The sequence below is a fragment of the Nothoprocta perdicaria genome, unplaced genomic scaffold (genome assembly GCF_003342845.1).
Source record: "Nothoprocta perdicaria isolate Ctin4 unplaced genomic scaffold, notPer1 scaffold_22, whole genome shotgun sequence".
NCBI classification, from domain to species: domain Eukaryota; kingdom Metazoa; phylum Chordata; class Aves; order Tinamiformes; family Tinamidae; genus Nothoprocta; species Nothoprocta perdicaria.
Window position 1 is genome coordinate 2,064,724 of NW_020455415.1, and position 16,124 is coordinate 2,080,847.

The 16,124-nt window shown below is 45.6% G+C and overlaps 4 protein-coding genes across 4 annotated transcripts; 2 read left to right on the forward strand and 2 right to left on the reverse strand.

Moving 5' to 3' along the window:
* Window positions 1-2: 2 nt before the first annotated feature.
* NKAP (NFKB activating protein) lies at window positions 3-4,469 on the forward strand (the record flags this gene model as incomplete). Its single annotated transcript, XM_026039014.1, has 9 exons — window positions 3-70; window positions 153-233; window positions 628-701; window positions 892-1,005; window positions 1,453-1,498; window positions 1,920-2,032; window positions 2,172-2,247; window positions 2,767-2,916; window positions 3,507-4,469. Coding segments are annotated over 9 exons (897 nt in total), but the record flags the coding sequence as incomplete, so codon positions are not given.
* A 563-nt stretch (window positions 4,470-5,032) lies between these two features.
* On the reverse strand, window positions 5,033-7,003 carry AKAP14 (A-kinase anchoring protein 14). The gene is made up of 5 exons (XM_026039015.1): window positions 6,796-7,003; window positions 6,625-6,716; window positions 6,249-6,428; window positions 5,454-5,506; window positions 5,033-5,117 (listed from the first exon to the last, which is right to left on the reverse strand). The coding sequence occupies exons 1-5, from the start codon at window positions 6,902-6,904 to the stop codon at window positions 5,033-5,035; spliced, it is 519 nt and encodes a 172-aa protein (XP_025894800.1). The 5' UTR covers window positions 6,905-7,003.
* Window positions 7,004-8,121: 1,118 nt separating this feature from the next.
* NDUFA1 (NADH:ubiquinone oxidoreductase subunit A1) lies at window positions 8,122-8,832 on the reverse strand. Its single transcript, XM_026039097.1, has 3 exons — window positions 8,726-8,832; window positions 8,428-8,517; window positions 8,122-8,220 (listed from the first exon to the last, which is right to left on the reverse strand). Exons 1-3 carry the CDS (start codon window positions 8,825-8,827, stop codon window positions 8,200-8,202), a joined length of 213 nt encoding a protein of 70 aa, XP_025894882.1. The 5' UTR covers window positions 8,828-8,832; the 3' UTR covers window positions 8,122-8,199.
* Window positions 8,833-9,031: 199 nt separating this feature from the next.
* UPF3B (UPF3B, regulator of nonsense mediated mRNA decay) lies at window positions 9,032-15,901 on the forward strand. Its single transcript, XM_026039123.1, has 10 exons — window positions 9,032-9,202; window positions 9,345-9,451; window positions 9,545-9,651; window positions 10,364-10,462; window positions 10,845-10,955; window positions 11,619-11,662; window positions 12,575-12,763; window positions 13,241-13,392; window positions 14,099-14,411; window positions 15,322-15,901. The coding sequence occupies exons 1-10, from the start codon at window positions 9,032-9,034 to the stop codon at window positions 15,466-15,468; spliced, it is 1,440 nt and encodes a 479-aa protein (XP_025894908.1). The 3' UTR covers window positions 15,469-15,901.
* The last annotated feature ends 223 nt before the right edge of the window (window positions 15,902-16,124 follow it).

Genomic DNA, 16,124 nt, shown 5'->3' on the forward strand with positions numbered 1-16,124 from the left:
GGCACCACCACGGCGGCAAGGCCTGGCCCGACTACTACGAGAAGGAGAAGGAGGAGCTGCTGCGGCAGAGGCGAGCGCCGCCGCGGCCCCGCTGCGCCCCGCGGCGCCCGCGCGCCGCCGCCACGGCCTCATCCCGGCTTCTTCCTTTGCAGGAGGCTCAACGAGCGCGAGCGGATCGGCGAGCTCGGCGCGCCCGAGGTCTGGGGGCTCTCGCCCAAGGTCCCTGACCCCGAGTAAGGCCCCTCCTGCCCTTCCCCTCCTCTTCCTCGCGCGCTGCAGTAGCTGCTAACGCTGCCTCAGCCCCGCGCTGCTCCCGTCCACAGCTCCGTGTGTCGGAAGCTCGTGTCCGTGACGCAGCTGGGTTAGGGATTTTGTAAGTCACTGTAGGGTACCGGGTACAGGAGACTGCAGCGTGTGGCCGCTCTGGTCGATCAGGTCCCCCCTGTGCCCTGATTCGCAAAGCACTTCGCAGGGACACTTGGGCTCTTTAATTGTTTCGTTCCGTGCAAATATTGGCTCAAAATCTGCAAGCACATATTTGGTCAGTTGTATATATTTGATACTGAGTTCCTAAACATCCAAAAGTAGGTTTTGAGTAATATTTTTTGTTTGTTTGTTTTTACTCAGTTCTGATGAACATACTCCCGTAGAAGATGAAGAGGCAAAATCTAAGAGCAGTTCTTCGGATTCCAGCTCAGAAGGTAWTTTGCTTGACCTATACAGCCTGTTTCCAGACGTGGTGGTTACCTGTGGCTGCACTCTACTCTTGTGGCTTTGCTGGGATGAAGTGAGCTAATGGGTTGTAGTTCAAATGAGAATATCTCGGCAAGATATGTATGGAGCTGGATAATCTTCAGCTCTTCTTTGACATTGTCTTTTGAAATGTTCTAGAAGAGAAAAGGAAAAGGAAGAAGAGAAGGAAGAAGAAAAAGCAGAAAGCATCCAAAAGAAAACGCAGAAAACATTCTGAGGATAGTGACAGCGACTCAGAGTCAGACTCTAGTGGTAAGAAAATAGAGTTTCTGTTGATCTGCCTGGTCTGAGAGCTTCTGCTGGGCTCCTCTCAGCACCCAGCAAAGCTCCAGCTTCTGCCACCCCAAAACTGCAGAGCAGCTACATCAGCCGTATGTACTTTGCTCTCTCTGTCGTATGGATTTGCATTGGCGTTTCCTTGATGAAAAGTCTTGCAGTCTTCAGCAGGAAGCAGCATCTCTGAATTTCGTATCATGCCAAATRGCTCATGAGCGTAATGAACAATAATGCCTGTAGCTTTCTATTAATATTGTCTCCATAATCTGGTACCGAAGCAAATTATGTTCGAGAACCTCAGTGCTAAAGCATTCTGGTGGAGGAAACGTTTATTTGTTCACAGTGCACTAAAACTGTTTCTTTTGTTTGTTTTTGTTCAGATCAGGCATCTTTTTAAAAGACTTATATTCTTTTTTTTTTCAGAAGAAGATAAAAAGAAAAGCAAAAAGAAGAAAAAGAAGCACAGAAAGTAAGTTTCTAAGATGTTATGTGTAATTATACGTGCTTTTCAGTAGAGGGCAGCACCATCCTCTTAGCAGGCGGTGAAGAAGACTGCGTGCTCTTGTAGTTAAGATCATAAGGACCATCAATTTGTCTTAGTGTGACATACTATCTTTAAGGGTACAGAACCCAGGAACAAAGAAGACTTCCGGGGAACCCAGGGAGCTGCTTCCAGCACTGGAGTAAAAGCATAACTGGGCCTCCACATCTATTATTTTTGTTTTGCTATAAAATACTTCCTATCAAAGGGCACCAACCTATATCTTCATAATCAGTCTTTCCCTAGACAAGATTTACCTTGACAAACTAATCAGCTGACCTTGATTCCTAATGTTTAAAATCCTCTTGAATTTTTGTGAGCAGCGTTTCTGTCTTTGACTTTATCACAGAAAGAAGTATAAGAAAAAGAAAAATAAAAAGAGCAGGAAGGAATCCAGTGATTCAAGCAGTGAAGACTCAGATGATGAAAAAATTCAAGGAGATCTCTGGATTGAGAGATCAAGTAGGTTCACATGACTTTAAAACTTCCTTTACAAGTCCTCACTACTCATTAATTTATTTGGTGTTGCTGACCTGTAGCTAATCTGATAACAAAGATAGTGGGCACAGTACTAACCTTCCTCTTTACTTGGTTCTTGCAGAAAATACAGAAGCTGACAGCCTCATTGGACCAGAGGCTCCCAAAACACATGCGTCTCAGGATGACAGACCTCTTAAGTGAGTAGCTGGTTCTGATATTACTTAGATCAAATTATATAAATCAACTATGAAGACTTCTGCCCAAAGGGACTGTTATAATAATATGACATGTAGTTTAGAGAGACACTGTATCAGAAATTTAAGGAYAGAAGTGGCAGTGATACTTGTTTTTACCTGAATTCAGGTAGAACAATCTGTTTTATGAATTTTAGCCTTGATTCCTAGGTAAATTAATTTTTCTGTTCTTCAGTAAGGGTGCCCAYGATACACTTTATTCTAATGTTCTGCATATTGTTACTTTATATAGTCTTCATTACTATTAATGAGTTTGATCAAAACAGTAATTTAAGCTCTTGTTCCTAAGGGTTGCCATAGAGAAGATAAGCCAATATATGGTAAAGAATTTGCAAATGCTTAAAAATGTGGCTGTAGCAAGTAGTGAGCAGGGAAGCTCCTCACTGCTTTGGTTCAGGCCTTCTCTCTGTACTTGAGACTGACTGAAAATACTGTTGTTTTGGTTTTGATTGTTTTTTTAAGCTATGGACATGCCCTGCTCCCTGGCGAAGGTGCAGCAATGGCAGAGTATGTAAAAGCAGGAAAGCGTATACCCCGGAGAGGTGAAATCGGCTTGACCAGTGAAGAGATCGCGTCGTTCGAGAGCTCTGGCTACGTAATGAGTGGTAGCAGGTATGGCTTGGACAATGGCAATGGCTCAGCGAYGTTTCTAAGAGCTGCTTCCTCCATTAGCCAGAGAAAACCTGGAGCCTGTAAAAAGTGCTTTCAGGCTCTAGCTGAAAATACAGAGAAAAGGGTGTTCTGGGTGTTTGCACTAATCTGTGCTAAACTACCTTTCGATACAGCTGTATGGTGGGTTTGGAAAGGTATTTTCTCCTCAAGAGTTAGAAGTAGGTTAGCTGGATTTTTTTATTATTATTATTTATGTTATGCTGGCTCTTCAGTGAGACAAAGTGCCAGGGACTGGTCATGCTTTTTCMATGAAACACCAGCTGTACTGGATTAATTTTACATTCTGGAGCACCAAAAGCTGGCACCCTTGGGGCAGAAGGGGCTCCCTCCTCGCTGCCAGAGGGCAGACACCTCAGCAATGAGCTTCTAACTGCTGTGCTCCTTCCTGAGGAGGTTTGTGTGCGGTGGGGATTCTCTGCTTTAGTTATCGTCCTTATTTACAAGCTGAAAACGTTTGRGTCAGTTGATGGATTGGGGCAGAGGGGCCTTGCATCCCTCTGTGCTGAGGAACACAACGTTCTCCTCCCCAGACATCGCCGAATGGAAGCCGTGCGTCTGCGTAAAGAGAACCAGATTTACAGCGCCGATGAAAAGCGAGCTCTGGCATCCTTCAACCAGGAGGAGAGAAGGAAACGAGAGAATAAGATCCTTGCAAGCTTCCGAGAGATGGTCTACAGGAAGACTAAGGGCAAAGACGACAAATAATTCTTTTTTTGAACTACRCAGCATGGATTTTAGCAAGCAGCAGCTAACCTGTTCCAGCCGTGATTTGAAAACAGCTGCAAGTGCTGCAGTGCCTTTCAGCCAAGAGGGCCAAGGCTCAGGAATGGATTACTTGAACCAAAAAAACACAGCTATCTTTATCAGATTTTCTTGGATGGTTTGTTCACCATCTGCAGGGAATCAAAGTGAAAGGCTACGAGGCTCAGGAACAGGCAGGGAATGTTTAAGGTGGGAATGCTCTGTGTTTATGTTGAATTGGACATTCAGAAGGATGTAGTRGGAGGGTTTTATTACTTGCTGCTGGTACTGATAAGTGCTGTTCTCCTTTTATTTTGACTAATGAGAATAGACTGGCCGTCACAAACAAGCTACTGGCAATAGTAGTAAAATTTAAAGAATTCCTGTGTTGGATCTAAGGCTGTCCACTTATGCATTTTTTTTTCATAAGTCCTTTAAATTTTTATTTTCCTCTCTCAAAACATCTGAGTTTGTTTTGTGGTTCAAACTACACTTGTAAATAGAAATGAGTTTGTWATTTAATACAGACTGGCTTCACTTACTTTAAAGCAAGCAGACTGCAATTGTTGTATAAAATGACAGTAGCAATAGCAGGGTCTGATCTAGAATCTACCACAGCCCAAGAGGAAGAACTAAGTTGCTTGCTTCTTTTCCTACTATGTTATACATAGGTATCAGAGCGGTGGGCTGCAGTGATTGGAACCCCTGGATGTACACAGGTGGTAACGAGGATGTATCAATTTATTTTATTATTGTTATTTTGTCTGTGAAAATGCTCTAGATTAAAACCTGGTTTTAATTCTTGTACTTTAATTTGGTCTGTTTCAGTAGTATTAAGCAGCTTCTTTTAAACTCCGTGCTAGGGTTTTTTTTTTTCTTTTTACTGCACCCCCCCCCCCAAATCTCACTGTTGTAATTTTAGCAGTGGAAACATCCTGTATGTTTCTATTAAGAAAACTCTGTGATGTTTGCATTGGAGTTGTGTAAACCTGGCTCTGACAAACAGCATGTCCAGCCCAGCTGCCTCTTTGTGTTTACACTGTACAGAACCTGGTGCTGTCCTTTCTTACCCAAGTACCTGCAAGGGACAGCAGCTGCAAGCTGGAGATGATTTTTGTTAGTTTATTTTTGTTARTTTTTCACAGATTTAATGCTTGGTAGGTATCCATGCAGCTAAGAGAAAAAAAAAAAAGAAGAAAAAAAACTTAGGAAGCAGGCGCTTTTTTATTATTATTGTTATTATTATTATGTGTATTTGATTCTCCACAATATCCTTACAAACATCATATTGGTGATGATGAGCTGGAGCTGTCCATTATAGAATAAGGCTCTCTATGAGGATGATTTTATTTTCAATGATGTCTTTAAGCCACTTTTCTCTAAATCGACACTCTCCTGGCCTGGGAGYGGGAGTAATAATAGGTTACATGGTAAGAACAAGTAAGGTTTGGAGAGTTTTATTCCCAAGACAGGTGTATCTGCTGGAAAAATACCTCCTAGATCTGCAAAAGACCCTTGCAAATTCATTGTGTAGAAGGCAGCTGCTCATGAGGTGCCTGTCAATGCTATGGTTAGAGCAGAGCTGGTAAGATCAGGTTTTGCTTAGCAAAATTTTGATAATTATTTCTGTTTATAAATGTTTTMTTTACATCAAGGTGCCTGTTTGTTTTGGCATGGGGAAACTTGCTATAACTCCAGAGGATTTTCTGTTCTGATGGGATAGTATTAATGTTTACCTGTGGATGAGCCTGCTCGTTTCCAGAACGAAGAGCACCTCCACAGGCAAGGTCTGCAAGAGAAGGGGACAGGCACAGCTCACACTGAGCAACGGGGCAGCAAAAAGCAGACATTTCAACTCCATGAAAGCTGCTAGCCACTTTCTTAAACTTCTGCAGCACTTCTCATACAGGTTAGAATAGTTTTGTTTTAAAGCATCTGTGAGTATTCTGATGTGAAGGGAATGCCACGACCTTAACAGTTGGTGCTAGGATTTGATTTATGACAAGTGGCTGTGGCCTGTGAGCTGCTGCTGAGGGATCCAGAGCCAGYGAGTTACAAAAATACCTGACATACAGTATGATTAAGTGTAAGTTCTGGAAGAAAAAAATACCCTTTTTCCCCCCATTCAGCTGCAAAATATTGTTGCACAGATGAATACTGGAACGTCCAATATCTAGATGCCTGGACCGTATGACTAAGCAATTATTTCAGCAGCAAATGCAAAAGAAATTTATGCAGACAGTAAAAATGAGGGAATATCTGTAGTGTGTCATGGGCATTAGTATTTCAAAGGCTTTTCTGGAGCGTAATACTAGGTATGCTTGGTAATTGAAGCAAAGATGTGAAAAAGGGTCTTGAGGATAAAATTGGTATCTTTGGAGTGTAGTTAGGAACTTTCCTGAGTCTCACAGTGTTTCTTGTTATGGGCTACAGTTGTTCAAATTCCTGTTCTCTGTCATTTGGAGTAAGTGGAACAGGAGTTGTACTGCTGCACCTGGAAGCATTGCTGTGTGCCGTTTCCAGATACTTACAGCTGGCTTGATTTTGGAGACCTCTATAACGAAGTGGACGCTTGCCGTGGCTCGTGGGATGGGTTTTCTGCGTGTCGGGGTGCTCCAGCAGACTCTGTAATGGTACCGCTTGCTGTACTTCGTATCCTCTTCCTCCAGAAATTGTGTCCAGTGGAGCCAACTTTCATGAAACTCCCATGTCTGCTGAACACACATCATGCTGTGAGATTCCCTCTCTAGCAGAGAACACTGAAGGCAGATGCTAAAAACAATATGAGTGGCTCTCACTTGTTTTTTTTTAACTCTAATCAACGGTGAGAGGGGATGATCTAACTGAAATTTCCGAAAGATTCATATTTATAGCTGCAATGAAAGTAGTGGGTGGAGTGTCACTCACAGAGATGTATTCTTCAATCTGCTCCTGTCCTCTCTGCACGGTGAAGTCCTTGCATGTGGTCCACTGGATATTTTTGATGTCATATTCAGCTGCTGAAAACAAATAAAATGCTGAGGAACCTTCTGCGAGGCTCTGATAAGATGGCAGACTTTGCAACTAAAGCAAGCTCACTCTCTGTCTCTTGCAAATCCAGAAGATGCTCTTGTGCGCTGCTTATCACGTKTTCAATGAAGCTGCGGGCCTGTTCCTTCAGGGCAGCATCTTCCTCTCCCTTGTCCATTGTCACCTTTAGAAAGAGAAGTGCCCAAAGTGGCTCTGAGCAGGGAGCTCCTCAGCACTCCGGGAGGGACATTTGGTGGTGGGAAGGAGCCTGGTGACAGGGGTGGCTGTCGTGATCCCAGGCGCTCTGTGAGGTCCCCACCGTKCTGCAGTTTGTCCTTCCCTCCCTGCTCCGCTTGCCCTTCCTGCTGGGAATGTTTGTACTGGTGCTGCCTGGCAACGCGGGTGCCTGGCGACAGGAGAGCATCCGCGGGACTGAGCCGGGCCCRGGGCCCAGGAATTCTGGGCTCGCAGGAGCCCCCCTTGCTCCCCGTCAGCACCATGATGAGAACGTTGAGGGTGTCAGCTTAGGGGGCTGCTCTAAAAACAGATGCCAGACRCTTTTCTGGATGCTGGAAAAGGCCCCTGAGAGCAAGGAAAGGGGGGCAGCTGCCTTGCTGGCGCTGCGCAGCGGGCTGGAAAATAGATCCACAGCTGGGGGAAACTTGGTGCTGCTGCCTGGGATGGAGGGCCCTGGGAGCTGCGCCTGGTGCTCCTTTGCCACRTCCCAAAGGCGGGGGGCCAGTTGCACATGGCTGCTCTTGGGGACGTGCCCCATGGGGTGACACAGCCCAGGGCAGAGCGTGAAACTGGCAACGGCCCCTCCAGGCACCTTGCTGTGTGCCGCGCTGCTGTTCAGTGCCTCAGTGACTCCCTTCCCCTCCAGGGATGATTGTTGGTTTGTGCTGTGGTTTCCATRATTCCCAAACTCTCATATTCCTTCAAAAAAAATCCAGCCCCTTAACAAGCTTGTCACAGGTCAAACCCCCGCTGACCATGTTTAAAAAGCAGAAGCAGCTGGAGGGCTCCCGCCACTGTTTCCTCTGACCGCCCGGCCACAGTGTCCCCAGGGAAGCATCAGAGCCACCTGTGTCTGCTCTGGGACACAGAATGTGCCTTCTGRCTCCTGACGAGGGATAGCCCAGTGGAAACACTCGGTCATAGTCATGCTGACCAGCGTAAGAAGTCAGGTACAATGTTTAGGCCTCAGCTTGCCATTACTCGTGATAATGGACATCTGGAATAATTCTGCTTATTTTCTTTTCCTGCAGTAGCGCTACTTTTTCAATACATGTACGGAGAAACAGAGGAAATACTAAGGTCCAAGTATCACCCTTCAGCATGTACAAAACGAGGCAAGTAATCCCACTTAAAGTTTATAGGGAATATAAATACATCCGCAAAATACATGTATGCCTTTATTAGAGAGATAAATCATTTTGTGTAGATAGAGAGGTTCCTCACACACCATTGTTCCTAGTCGATGTTCTCCAGCCCCTGAAAAACAAGTAACACAATATGCACAATCCACAGCCCCACCGTGCCCCCGTCCCGGCCCTGTGTCGCCCACCCCACAAGCCACCCGTGCTGCTCCCGGCCGCCTTCCCCGCGGAAGAGCCAAGTGCAGCCGGAGCCCCGACGGTGCCCGCGACGCGGCGGGGAGCCCCGCGCCCCCCGGCACGCTCCCCTGTCCCCGGCACCTGCCTTGGACACGTAGTACTTGTTGACGCCCGAGATCCGCCTGTCCCTCTCCATGAGGGTCCACTGGAAGGGGTAGCGGGCGATCCTCTTCTCCTGCACACAGCGTGAGTGACGCGGCACCGGGACACCCGGGCCCGGGGCACCGGGACAAGGGGGTACCGGGACAGAAGGGATCCCGGGGGGGAGAGGGAGCAGGAAAGGAGGGATTTTCCAAGGGAAGGAGAGATCCCGAGGGAAGGTGGGTGCCCGCGGAGGGGGCAGGAGGGACCCCRGGGCAGGCGGGGCCCGCCGAGGCGCTGACCTTGCCGCCGTTGCACCAGCGGTGCATGTACAGGGTGGAGAGGCCGGGGATGCTGAGGCAGACGCCCATGACGGCCATGCCGGGCAGGATCTCGTACCACATGGCGGCGCCGCCCCGCTCCGCCACCCGCCGCCGGTACCGGCCCCGGGACGCTCCCGCCCTGCCCCGCGCGCCTTCCCGGGGGGCGGTGGCGGCGCCCCGGGGGCTGCCGGGAGCTGTAGTCCGCGGGGCGGTGCCGCGCGCGCGGTCTCGCGAGAGGGCGGCGGCCAATGGTGGCGCGCGGGCGCGGCGCGCTGCCCCGCCGCGATGAAGGAGGACAAGGAGAACAGCAGGCCCAAGGAGCGGCGCGGAGCCGCCGTCGCTAGCGGTACCGCGCCCGCCCCGCCGCTGGGGCCCGCCGCCGCCACGGACGGCCGCGGGGGCGGCGAGGCCGACCGCCTCGAGCGGCCCAAGGACAAGAAGGAGACGCTGAGCAAGGTGGGGCGGCGGCAGCGGCCTGCGCGCGCGGCCGTTAGCGGCCGTTGGCGGCCGTTGGCGGCCGTTGGTGGCCGTTGGCGGCTGTTGGGCTGGGGGGTGCTCGCGAGGCGTGGAGCGGCCGCACTCACGGCCTGCTGCGCAGGTGGTGATCCGGCGGCTGCCGCCCAGCCTCACGAAGGAGCAGCTGGAGGAGCACCTGCAGCCGCTGCCCGAGCACGACTACTTCGAGTTCTTCGCCAACGACTCCAGGTAGGGCCTGGTCGCTGAGACCCCCCCTTCCCCGCCGCTGCGCCCACCGGCCGCTGCCAGCGCCGCCTGCCCTCTGCTCTTCTCTCCCYGCAGCCTCTACCCGCACATGTTTTCGAGAGCCTACATCAACTTCAAAAACCAGGAAGACATAGTCCTCTTCAGGGATCGCTTTGACGGCTATGTTTTTGTGGATCACAAGGGTAAGCCCGCAGTGTCTCGCAAGCCTGCGCTCCATATGTGCATAYGTAGGAGGTCATTTGGATTTAGAGGGATGGTCATCAGCTGCCTAGGGCTTCCCCCTTTCACCTTTGCATCTTAAACTAATGTGATGCTATATGTTGCTGTTACGTAGAGCTGGTTTCGCATCTGTGTTAATCTTCATTGTTGTACGTGAGGCTTCAGAAAAGCTTAGCTGAGGTAATCTACTTGCAGTATAATAACTGCAGTTGTGCTCCTGAAGTTGATATTTGTATTGTGTCTCATGTCACCTGAATCTGAGTCTGAAAACTAAAAATGGTGTTTTCCCTCTGCAAACCAAGTGAAGCTGAAGCTAATGACTCCTCCCTTCCCCTGTGTTACACATTCTTAGTGACAACAGATGCTTTTTAGTCAAACTTACTCTACTTTACAGATGAGTGAGCTATCCTGATGCAGCACATGTTTRTTAGAGGCTTGTTTATTGCAGTTGAGGTTAATTGAAAGAGATGTTATTCTATAAAACCTGCTGTCTCTAGCATGCTAATTGGTGAAACAAATAACATTTTTAGATCTTGAAAGCTATGGTATCTGAATAGCCTTTTCTAATATTACATGTTTCTTATATGACTTATTTTCATGATTTAGGTATGCACAATGTGTGCTCTTTTATATCYCATTCATCTAAAGCTTGTTTTTGCCCTCCTCTTTTAACAGGTCAGGAATATGCAGCCATAGTAGAGTTTGCACCTTTCCAAAAAGCTGCAAAAAAGAAGAGTAAGAAGAAGGATGCCAAAACGGGGACCATTGAAGACGGTATAACAGCTAGCTCATCTCTTTGCGTGAGAGTGCGTGCACAGAGCCTTTGCAGGCCGTGGCCTAGCACAGCTTTGTGTTACGTCTGCAATGCTTCTGCTGTGGTACTGTGGTGTTTCAGCGAAATGTGTACTTGATATGTGAGGCTTATTAGCAGTGCTTTCTCAGATACAATCTAACCAAATCTGTCACATGTTATCGTCTAAGACGAACGTGATGCAGCAGCTYGTTTGAGGAGCGTGTTGCTTATACATTGCCTTTTCATAACTTGAAAGCATATGCAAATTTCTGCTAAGCTTACAGCAGTGTACAGTTTGATTGCTTGTTTTCTTAATACCATGGTGCATCTTTCTGACTTTGGATTTTTTTTTTTTTTTCATAGATCCAGAATACAAGAAGTTTCTGGAAAGTTACAGTGCAGATGATGAAAAATTAACCTCAACTCCTGAAACGCTGCTGGAGGARATAGAGGCAAGAAACAAAGAACTGATAGGTATGGAAATCTGTATGCAGTAGTTAGGTTTTTTGTTTTGCTTTTCCTAGAGAGCAATGAGAATTTTGTGTAGTATAATTTCAAATTGTGATTTCAGGACTTTGAAGTTTGAGGAGAATGCTTTGAAGAGCATTCGTCTGTGTGTTATTTGATACTGACAAACCTTTATACTAATATTGCTCAGTGTACTTAATTTTGCCTTCCATACCCTAAATTCCTCTCTTGGTTCAAATCCTATATGATACTCCCTCCTGCTTCAAGCTTGGATGGTGGTAGCCAGACTAGRCTGTGTGGAGCAGCTCCGTTTACATGATAGCAGTGATACTTAATACAAAATGCTGTGGGCAGGCAGAARTTAAACTGTATTTTGTTTGGCTAAAATGCACAAGAATACGCATACATAAATGTATATATAGGTACATTGAAAGTGTCTGTCTCAAAGGAAAGCTAAGAGGAGCGTAACGCTCACTGAATATCTGTTTACACATAGATGTACTGGCTAGMGTAACAATGTCCTAAAGCAATTATGGGATCTTAATTGTTATCATCTAGATAGACTGGATAATCTCGTAAAGCTCTTTAATTTCATGCGAGGGTTTAGCTCTAGGTATTACAGTACTGAGTATGACAAAATGCTAAAGTTTGCTTTCATGTATCCTTTAGCTAAGAAGACTACTCCCTTACTGAACTTCCTGAAAAACAAACAGGTGAGGGTTTTGTCTAGAATATTGTTGTTGCTTATAAGTACAATAATGTGCTCATCTAGAGCTTGAGTAAGTATATTATAGCTTGTATATTGATATGTTTCTGCCTTTCTCTTTGAAGAAAAAATGTGTCATTATGCTCAATTATTATTTTATATAATTTTCAAAGCAAAGGCGGCCGTTATTGTAGAAATGAAAATCTACTGCTCTTAATGTCAGATTTAAGAGAACAAATATTTTGAGTGGCAAAACAGATCTTATATGGTGAGATAAGTGCTGCATAGAGGAGTAGAAGAAACATGCCTTCAGGCTATTCAAGTGCCTTTGAATGTCTGATTTTAGAGCTTTTGACTTAAAATGTGTATTCACATTTATTAATAAGGGTAGAAGAGGGGCCTGAGTTGTCTAGCATGTTGCTAGATGTAACCAGAAGGCACATAAAGCATCATGTTCACATCTGTGGCACTGGCAAAATAATTTTGTTTTAATGATTTTATTTTAATGAAGTTAYGGCAGAGGTCCTTTTAGGTAATTCTTATTCTTTATCTTCTTATAGAACATAATCTCATTTTAATTTTTAGCAGAGTTAGATTTAATTAAAATTAGAATGAGATGGGCTAGAGTTAGTGGGTTTTTCCACTCATTGCTCTCATAAACCTTAACTTGTGCAGTCTAAATAAATAAAGGAGGAAAAAAAAAAGAAAGAAAATAACACTGAAGTGATGCTGTAGTGTGTTCAGGTTCACAACAATAGATAGAGACAACAGGACTTTTTAAAGCAATAGTGGTGACTGAGATGAGTGACTGTGGTGGAATATTATCTCRCTTCCTAGTAGAGTATCCTGTCAGGCTTAAAGGGATGCTCTTTAGTGCAGGAATATACTATACTATTTTTCTCTACTTTTGTGCACACAGAGGCTGAGAGAAGAAAAAAGAGAGGAGAGGAGGAGGAGAGAACTGGAAAGGAAAAGACAAAGAGAAGAAGAAAGAAGAAAGTGGAAGGAGGAGGAGAGAAGGAAGCGAAAAGAAGCGGAAAAACTGAAGAAGGTAGACAGATGTCCAGAAAAAGAAAGGGACAGATCAAAAGAAGAGCCAAAGATTAAGGTCTAGAACAGTTCTTTATTATAAGCTGTTACACTCCCTTTTTTCCTGTTATTTGTATATTAAGTATTTCAAAATGTGCTGAGTATTGGCTGAAGAATCACAGTGAGTTTGGTGTTAGTAAACTGCACTTTTTTGTAATATTCAGTGTTAGGCATTATAAAGGTTTGCATACTGTAGTGCTTCMTAGTTTTATGTAAAGCTTTTGTCATATGACTTTTGTACATGCTGTGGAGAATAGAACTATGAATTTACTATGTAATGGAGACTATTTTTAAGCTTTCTAACATGGCCTGTTATAGGAGAAATATCCTAGTCTGCAGTGTGGATTATGCTTACTCATACACTCCAGCTTTTAGAAGTATTAATGTTTATTTCTTACTGGATCCTGGTTCCCTTGATTTGATGCGATTTCGGTGTTGTGCCAGACAATATGTATTAGAGTGAGCTTTTTAGTTGAGACTTCTGTTTTCTTTGTAGCTGCTTAAGAAGCCTGAAAAAGATGAAAAAGACTTGGAGAAAAAAGAAAAATCCAAGAAACTGGAAAAAGAGACTCTAAGGGAGGAAAAAAATGCGAGTAGTGCATCTGCCAAACGATCTGATGGGGAGACAAAAGAAGAGAAGGCAAAAAAGTATTCTAGTACTTGCTATAAATATATATTTATATATATAACTTGTTTCCTGAACATGCTGAGGCTCAAGCTGCTCTGCCATGACCATGTTTTGAAATTCCTTTCGAATTATTTTTCTGATACAGTGCATGGGGAGTGTTGTCTGTGGCAGTGCACATCCTGTGGTAACAAGAAGCTGTGTGTATTTTCCAATACTTCTTCACAAACGGATAAACCTTAATATTTTTGCAGCTTGCTGTAGGAGCCTTACAGTGGAAGGCCAGCTGTAGGTGACCTATAGCAGGGCTGTGGGAACTGCCCTTGCGATGGGAGAGTTATAACCATGGCATGAGGAAAAGGATACGCTGGTTACTAGTTACTTTAAGTCTTGCAAAAGGTCAAAGTGGAAGGTCTTAATTYGCAACAGCTCTGTGATCTGCTCAAAGCTCACTTCTGTCTTGTGCCAGAAACGAGGCAGAGAAACGTAGGTGCTTTCCAAAGCCACAGGAGACCCCGCCAAATCTGTGAGTAGAAGGCTAAGCATTGCTAGCACCCAATGTCGCCCTGGTTATCGTGCATGGCTCTGGTTAGGACAGCTGCCCGAAAGCTCCCTAGAGTCCAGCAGTCGGTCATCCTCATATTGCAAATTTGCACCAGTATTACATTGATCTCCCAGCTCTGCTTGATGAATCTTTTGAGCTTAATTTTCAGTTTTGTTTTCATACAGGTCAGAAGATGAGTGTGTAAAGGACTACAGGGATCGAGATAGAGATTTTGAAAGAGACAGAGAATATGAGAGAGCACAGAGGGAGAAACTGAGACGCCAAGAAGAGGAGCGTCGGAGGCAGAAAGAGCGCTTTGAGAAAGAGAAGGTTTTTAGAAGAAAAGAGGAAGAGGTGAAAAAGGAGAGAGACTTGCTCAGAGAAAAGGGAAAGAAAAGTGATCTCACAGACTTTACCAGCAACCCAGACAGACCTGAGAAAGTAACCAAAGACGATAAAAAAGAGGATACAATTAAGAGGGATCGTATCAGAAACAAGGTGCTAGTTCTCTTTAATACATTAATCAATAAGGGCAGATTTAAATGTGTTTTTAAAGATAAGCACACTTTAAGGAAAGGACCACATGGCTTTTCTCTTAAAACCTCTCCCCTCTTTGGTAGTCTACTTTACCATTATTGTTTGTCCCTTTGACTACCAAACTTGTAAACCACTTATTTATGGTATTTCTTGTCACTGTATAGGATTTAAATCAGGATAATGTCGAGTGTCATCAAAGTGTAAACATGCTGGTGCCTTTTTATTTGCTAGCTTACACCTGTAGCCTGTACCTTCAAGCTGTCAGAGTCTTCGGTAGTATCTCAGTGCATCTCTGCTGAAGCTCTGTGTGTCTGAAAACACATCTGCAGGCAGGAGAGGGACTGAGCTTCCTCTCAGTTCCTTTGAGATTCCTCCAAATCAGAGGCAAACCCTTACATGCAGAGTAGGCTGGAGGTTCTGCTGTCTGGAACCTGGTAMTAGGGTCCTGAGTTTGGTCTTACTCGCTTTGTGAATAATCCATTTTTGCCACATTGGTATACAAGTTTTCCATGTTACTTAGAGGACAATATTGAATACAAATGAATAAGCTTTGAAGTAGGCCTCTACTCTGAGGGGGAGTGAACTGTGTTAGTGCCTCAAAATAAAAACAAAACTTTGTGTGAATGGTTTCAAGCACATGCAGGGTTCTGTGTGCCTTGAACAGGGGCCTTGCCTTGCAAAAGAGGCAAGCTTGGTACTGTACCCATAAGCAACAAGACAGGCAAAGTTTTGTTGTTGCTGTGGTGGAATACTTTTGACTTAAAGCATTTTGAAAAGATTGGATTTGAGCAATTTTTAGCATCTCTGATGCCACATAACTGTGCTAGCATCGGGGCTATCAAAGAGTCTAAGTAGTTTTGATTTATTGCAGGATCGTCCAGCAATGCAGTTGTACCAGCCGGGAGCCCGAAGCCGAAGCAGATTGTGTCAGTATGAAGACAGTGCCGCAAAGTCCACAGATCAGGGAGCAGATAAGAAACCAGAGAGTGAGACGAGTAACACAAAGGAAGAAGAGTGATTAGCATGCACGCCTTATGTGTTCTGACTGTCTGTGCAGCCAAAGAGCTTGTACTACGCAATCCAGAAGTGCCTTCGAAGCGAAGAAGGAACACAGGAGGAAAAGGGGGCATTGTGCTGTTGGATGTTTCTGGCTAAAGAACCTCAGTTGTAGATTCAGAATTTGAAATGTGTTCTCATTGTATTTTCAGTTTTTGAATTTATTTTCCCAGCACCTAACTGCAACAGAGAAGAGATTTTTCTTTTTTYCCCCTTTTTGCAAAGCAGAAAAGACTTTGTGGCCTTAAGTGTGATAATAAACGAATCGTGCAGTCAGGAGGAGATGACAGCTGGATCTAAAGCCAGAGCTTTACTTTAAAGAAGGCAGGAGCCTGTATGTGACACACTCGAGCAGGGCGAGYGTGGAGCTGCCCTGAGTTAACGTAGGTTTGCGATGTCGCCTGGCGCTCCTGCCCCAGGCGGGAGCTCTTAAACTGTGGGTAGCAGCGAGACAGGTAAGGAGGCCCGGGGCTGGTACCAGAGAGGAGGCTGCTCGCCAGAGCAGRGGGCCGCCGTGCCCCTGCGGTCACTGCGGGAGGTGACGGAGCGCCTGACTGCGCTGGAGCTGCTGCCTTCCCGCGGACGGACAGGCCGCCCGTGCCGCGCTGCTTGCGGGGC